Source organism: Microcebus murinus, chromosome 15 (genome assembly GCF_040939455.1).
Source record: "Microcebus murinus isolate Inina chromosome 15, M.murinus_Inina_mat1.0, whole genome shotgun sequence".
Taxonomy (NCBI): domain Eukaryota; kingdom Metazoa; phylum Chordata; class Mammalia; order Primates; family Cheirogaleidae; genus Microcebus; species Microcebus murinus.
In genome coordinates this window covers 31,858,233-31,864,479 of record NC_134118.1, presented here as the reverse complement: position 1 = coordinate 31,864,479, position 6,247 = coordinate 31,858,233, and the positions used below count along the sequence as shown (strand labels likewise).

General features: G+C 36.6%; 1 protein-coding gene across 1 annotated transcript; it reads right to left on the bottom strand.

Annotated features, from left to right (window-relative positions):
• Positions 1–2,278: 2,278 nt before the first annotated feature.
• C15H4orf46 (chromosome 15 C4orf46 homolog) lies at positions 2,279–6,225 on the bottom strand. Its single transcript, XM_012783594.2, has 2 exons — positions 5,959–6,225; positions 2,279–4,383 (listed from the first exon to the last, which is right to left on the bottom strand). Exons 1-2 carry the CDS (start codon positions 6,142–6,144, stop codon positions 4,228–4,230), a joined length of 342 nt encoding a protein of 113 aa, XP_012639048.1. The 5' UTR covers positions 6,145–6,225; the 3' UTR covers positions 2,279–4,227.
• Between the last annotated feature and the right edge of the window lie 22 nt (positions 6,226–6,247).

Sequence of the window (6,247 nt, the reverse complement as noted above, 5' to 3'; positions counted from 1 at the left end):
GAAACACTAGAAATGTTTGGAACATGAAAATACTGGAATCAAAAACATAATGCATTTATTGAGTATATAATTGTATAGAATTATTTCTAAAATAAATTACTTGAAATTTAATTCTGTTAAAAACATGATTGTTTTGTGTTCTTTCTGTTCTTACTTGGAATGATACCAATAAGTTTTCTACATGAAAAATGTGGTATATTTTCAATAAAACTCAGAACATAATAGAAAATTATAGTTCTTGTAATATTCAATAATGTTATAACTACTTATATTTTTATTACAATAAATAGGATGCAAAAAATTTAAAATAGCATCCAAAAAACTGAACAATAAAGTTATAAAAATTAAAATATTTTAAATTTTTATAATAATTTAGAGCTATTTGTTATTTAGAAGTCTTATTACTAAGTAATAAAATAGGAAAATATTCTTCATAAAAAGAATATCTAAAAAAGAATAAAGCAATCATGAAAATGGGACAGAAAATTTAATCCTACAAAAATCATGTTTCTAACCTGTTAGTCTTAGAAATGCAGTAAATTTACAAAATATAAATCTGAAACTTCCTTTAGCATTTAAAATATTTCAAATGATTTTCTAGAGTCCATTTGGTTTCTTGTCTACTCAATCCACTCACCCTTCCACCTTTTCAGATAGAGTAACTTCTATTTAATTTAATTTAATGAGTAATGACCAACATAGTATATAACACATATTAGAGTTCACTGGCTTCCGTAGAAGCACACAGAAAGCACAAAAGTAACCCAGATTTGTGTCAAGGTTTTCTCTTTTAGAAATATAACTTTGGTCCAAAATTCGAGGACCATGCGTTAGGTCAAATCAGTCCTCTAAATCAAGCAAGACAAAGTTCTTTTAAAATTTAAACTATATATCAGGAAAATCTCAACTTTCATTTTTTACCATTTTTAGTTAAAGGATTACCAATTCATCATGCTACTATATAATCTCTCCTAAGTAATGACACCAATAAAGTTAAAGGCAAAGAACAAAGGTGAAGGGGGAATATGCAGCTGGAATCGTGAAGTCATGCATTTTACTTGACACACTAAGTAGTGAGTTGATACTTGAATGAGGTGGACTGACCCACTACAGGTAAGAGACCTCAAAAAACCACAAATTTGATTTTTACCTAAGTTGCTCCTCTTTTCAAGAAAAGTTTTCACTAGAAGCGTTTTGCTATAGAGCATGGCAACCTCATCCACTTCTATGGCTTGATGCTACCCCATACACATAAATTCATCCACTCCTCTTCATCCCACTTCCCAATGCCTTAGTTTGGGTCAACATCATGTCTCATTGGGATATTTGCAATAGTCTTCAACAAGTCTCTGTACCTCCAGTTCTAATTTGTTCAGGTGATCTTTATCAGTTTTTAGAATTTTTTAAAAAAATATAATCTCAGAGAAAAAAACTGAATGTTATACAGTTACTAGCACTAATATTCTATTTTGGGATGGCGTATTATCTGGGTTCTCCATAGACACATATGTATACATATATACACATAAACAGGTTATAAGGAATTGTCTCACGTGATTATGGAAGCTGGCAAGTATAAAAATCTGCAGAGTTGATGCCCCAGTTTGAGTCCAAAGGTTGGCAGGCTACTATAGGACCAGGAAAAGCCAATGTCCCAGTTCAAAACCTATCAGAAAGGAAAAGCTCATGTTTGAAGACAGAATTTCCCCTTGCTTAGGGGAGGGTCAGCCTTTTGTTCTTTTCAGGCCTTTAACTGATAGGATGAGGACAACCTGAATTATGGAGGGCAATCTGCTTTACTCAGTCTACTGATTTAAACAGTAATCTCATCCAAATACATCCTTGCTGAAAAATTCAGAATAATGTTTGAACAAATATCTGGGCACCTGTAGCCCAGTCAAGTTGACACATAAAATTAACCATTACAGATGAGTAAATAAACTTAAATATTAATAAGTCTAAGAGCTAGCTTGCTAGATATGGTATAATATACCAATTTTGGTACCAGAGACAGGCAAATTATTTTATCTCAGCCTGTTTTCTATTCTGTAAATAGTAATAATATCACTTTTCTCAAAGAGATGATTTTCATGTTTACATGAAATGTTTATAAAGCTCCTAACAGAGTGCCTGGCACATAATTTGTCCTCAGAATTTTTGAAACCAAACACATTATTTTTAATGTTAAAATTTTCAGGAAAATAGAGTTTCTCCTTAACTCTCATAAATTCATCACTGGGACAGACCTCTGTAACAAAAGGCAGATTAACAAGAGAAAAACAAGCAAGTTTTTATTAACATATACACATCATATAAAAAATACAAAAACAAACCAGACTACAAAAATAGTTGAAACATTCATAACAGATCATTAGTATTCAAAATATATAACATCTACAGACTGGCAAGGAAAAGACAAAATAGAAAAATGATCAAGAAATGGCCTCAGAAATCACACAGTGCGTTTCCTTAATATCTTGGTTGTTACACAAGTTAGAACTATACAGGGGCATGAAGATCAGGAGGCAGGATACCACATACACAAGACATTTTGTAGTGCTTTGAATACATACATATTAAAATATAAAACACAACCTTGAATATCCACCTCTAGAATAATAGCTACCTCAAGGGAGAGAGAAAGGGGATAGGATCAAAGAGGCAACAAAGCAAGCTTCAAATGTATCTAACATTTACATTCATATATGTATATCTGAACAAAATATAGCCAAATACTAATATTTATTAAATCTGCATGGCAGGAATACCTGGATGTTTGTTAAATCATCCACCTTTCCCATATATTTAAAATATGTCAATAAAAAGTTTTAAAATAATGAACCCAAAGAAATGGAAATAAGATTTGCTTTTAATAAGAGTTTATTTTTGCACATTTTAAAAATTGCAATGTCAGGATATATGAAAAATATTTTTCTAATACTGAAATATGCATCTCTTTGGTATAAAAAACACACTAAAAAATTAATCAAGGACTATGATCTAATATGCTAAACAAAACTATTCTTTGCCCATCCGTCTGTCCCCTTTCATAGCCCCATTATACAGGGGCTTTAGAATATAGTTCTGTACACATCCCCATATTTACAAAGAACTAAAATGTCGTATCAAAGATGTTCAGAAGTTATATACAGTAAAGAATTAGTTGGCTTAACTGTTGACATATGACACAAACCACCAAAAAAGCAACATAATATACAGAACAAAATAGAACGTTGTCACTAAGGTCAAATAATATGAAAACAATCACATCATTTAAATTTGATACATTGGAAACTAAGAAACTCCCTTAGAATTACTATATAAACAACTTGCAAAGCTCCAAAAGTAACAGCACAGAGCCATACATTTGATAAGGCACTTTAAAGACTGTAATCAAAGATATAAAATATCAAATACAAAAAACTATAAAAGCAGTTAACCATAGAAATAAATAGGGAAAATAACATGCATTCTTTCTAGACAGTCTTTCATTTTCTGAAGTAAAGACTTTTTAAAAAAAGTCATAGAAGGACAAAAATTTTTATCATGTACTTAAAAAAGCTATCATCAAAATTCAAATCCCCATTAAAAAGAGAACATTTTCCTTCAAGTCAATGAAGTTCTAATTCATACATTTTTTTTGAGAAACGATCTTCATGCTAAATATAGGAAGAAAACATAGCTTTTAATTATATTTGTCAACTCCTTCATTCAACAAACATTTAAGTGAGTGTTGTGTGACACTTTTTTAAGTGCCAGAGTTATAGAAAGTAAATAAAAAACAATCACTGTCTCTAGAAAACATAGCCTAATGAAGTGGGATCTATGATTGGTGACCTTAAAGTTACCTTCCTTGGTCCGTAAGATAAAGCTCAACTTCAAATTCTGCCATTCTTAGCATCTTGTTGCAAAACAAATAATGGTCTACCTCATTTGTTATTGGTAGCACTGTGGCACTATGAATATTAACCATTTACTAATAAAATTAGCTTTCATAAAGGATTCTATAAAAGTTTACAAAGAAGAAAGTATTTGAGGATAAACCAGTACTGGCCAGCATCAAAAATAACATCAGTATTCTATTTTCACAAAAGTCAAGAAAAATTTCATTCTGAGTATACAAAACTGCTGAAAAGAGATCATCCTATACATGTAGTAATGTGCAAATATTACGCATGAGGATGTATGAATTTTAGCGTCGTTATTTAAACAACTAAGCATGTCAAATCAGTTGTCAGGTTTCAAAGAATCGTAGCCTTCTTTCAAGAGGTCCCGCCATGTTTTAAGGAAACGTGCATTTTCCATACATTTGAAGGCAAGCTCTTCCACTTGAGCTGATACTGCAGATGTGGCTTCAAGAAGTTTGGTTAATGAAAATGCTGCCTGAAATTAAAGGGAAAAAAATGTCAAACAAAAATGTCTATTTTTTTAAATTCTCATTTTATAAATAGTCTATAAATAGCTTAAAGCCTTGAATCTAATGCCCAAGTTATTTTCTTTATTTTCTTTAAAAGTAACACATTTTCAAATTAAAACACTGGCTCTTTCAAGGAACCTAAGAAATTCTTTGACATTAAGTAAACTTTGAGGACATATGTCTGCTGGAAAAATATCGAATATGTATGAGACATGACAAGTCAGTATTTTTGTTTTAATTGAAAATACACTGGAGTCTCACTGAGCTCAATAAGATGACTTGGACCCCTTGACACTACATACCAGAAGTATCTGAAGGACTTTATCATAACCAACGCTTAACCGATACTTGGGTAACACAGGTATAGTTCCACTATTTTTATCCGCCAACACTTTACACAGTGAAAATGTATAGCTCAAAGAACAGATACTCTGAGCTCTATCAAATAATATCAACAAAATCAAACACAAATGCAGAAAATATTCAGCTCTTAATGAAAAATTCACTTTTTTAATCACATATTTTCTTCACCTATGATATACAATAACACATCAGCACTTCATTTCTACATATTTACTTGTAACCAGTCCTGTTCTGCAACAATAAAAGCTGATCAGCACCCTTAGTCATCTTATAAAAAGAAAAACAAAAAACACTTGTGGAGCAATGAGATAATCGAGTTCACTCCCCGGTTTTCAATCTGCAAAGAAAAGTCTATTCCACAAAGCTCTCCCGAGAAAGGTTACACCCTTCATACCTCATTCCACTTGACCCACTCAAGAACCCATAAATACAGAAACTGTGACTGTGCCCCCCTGCAACCCTACCCCCGCCTCCAGTGGTGTGTGAGTTAGGGGTGGGGAGGTGGGGTGCTAGTTTCCAGGAATTCGGGATTTAACAGAAACGGCCCAGACTAATTACGCATTCTAGCAACCACAGGGAGGAGTCCCGCGCGAAACCGTTAAGGAGGCCAATCGACATGACTAAGTCCTCCAAGCTGGGTCCGGGGCGAGGCGAGCCTGACAACAGCAAACAGCATTATCAGCTGGCTCCGGGCAGGTGGCCAACCAGAGCAGCAGGCTCTAAGTCGCACGTAAAGAAATCGCAGCCTGAGCCTGAGCACCAACAGGCGGCGAGGCAAACCCACGCAGTTGGGACCGCTCTTCCGTAGGAGAGGAGGCGGCAGAGCGAGCACGCACCAAGCGGCGCAGAACTGTGTGGTTTCGGGTTACTGGGGATGATTGAAACCAGAAGGCAAGACCAAAAAAAAAAAAAGAAAAACAAAGCAGTGCGGGGTGGAGGGATAACCCCTGGATGCCTCAAGACTAGATCTATAGGCAGAACCCCCGGGTGGGGTGGCACTTCAGCGGCTGGCATCCTTCCCCATCCCGCCCAGGGACTGAGCAGGCAGGAGAGGGGTCAGTCGCGGGCCGAGCGAGCGGGCTCCCCGCCCCTCCCGGGCCCTGCAGCTGCCCGTCTTCCGAGAGGCGCCGCGCCGAGCCGGACGCGGTCCGGGACCTGTCGGGCGACGAGACACTCACGTCTCCGATCTGCAGCTCCACTTCCTCCAGCGGGTCCACCGCCCCGCCGCTGCTCCTGCTCCGAACTGGCCGGCCCAAACTCACGAGGACGCCCGGCGACGATGCTGAAGAAGTGTCTGAAGATGAAGGAGAAGACGGAGGCGGCGGGAGCGGCGGGGAAACCTGCAACTCCTCAGGGTCAGCCATGGGGACCAGCTGGAACGGCGGAATCCGACCCGAGCACCCGAACCGACACCAACTGTCTTTTCAACCGCTCGCGCCCATAGCCCAGAGGCCCCGCCTCCTGCGG

Bases quoted from the DNA above. Each gene is read 5' to 3' on its own strand.
- C15H4orf46 (XM_012783594.2), bottom strand. From the start codon at position 6,144: ATGGCTGACCCTGAGGAGTTGCAGGTTTCCCCGCCGCTCCCGCCGCCT. The intron at 4,384-5,958 runs GTGAGTGTCTCG...CTTTAATTTCAG, and splicing joins TGGAGCTGCAGATCGGAGAC to GCAGCATTTTCATTAACCAA.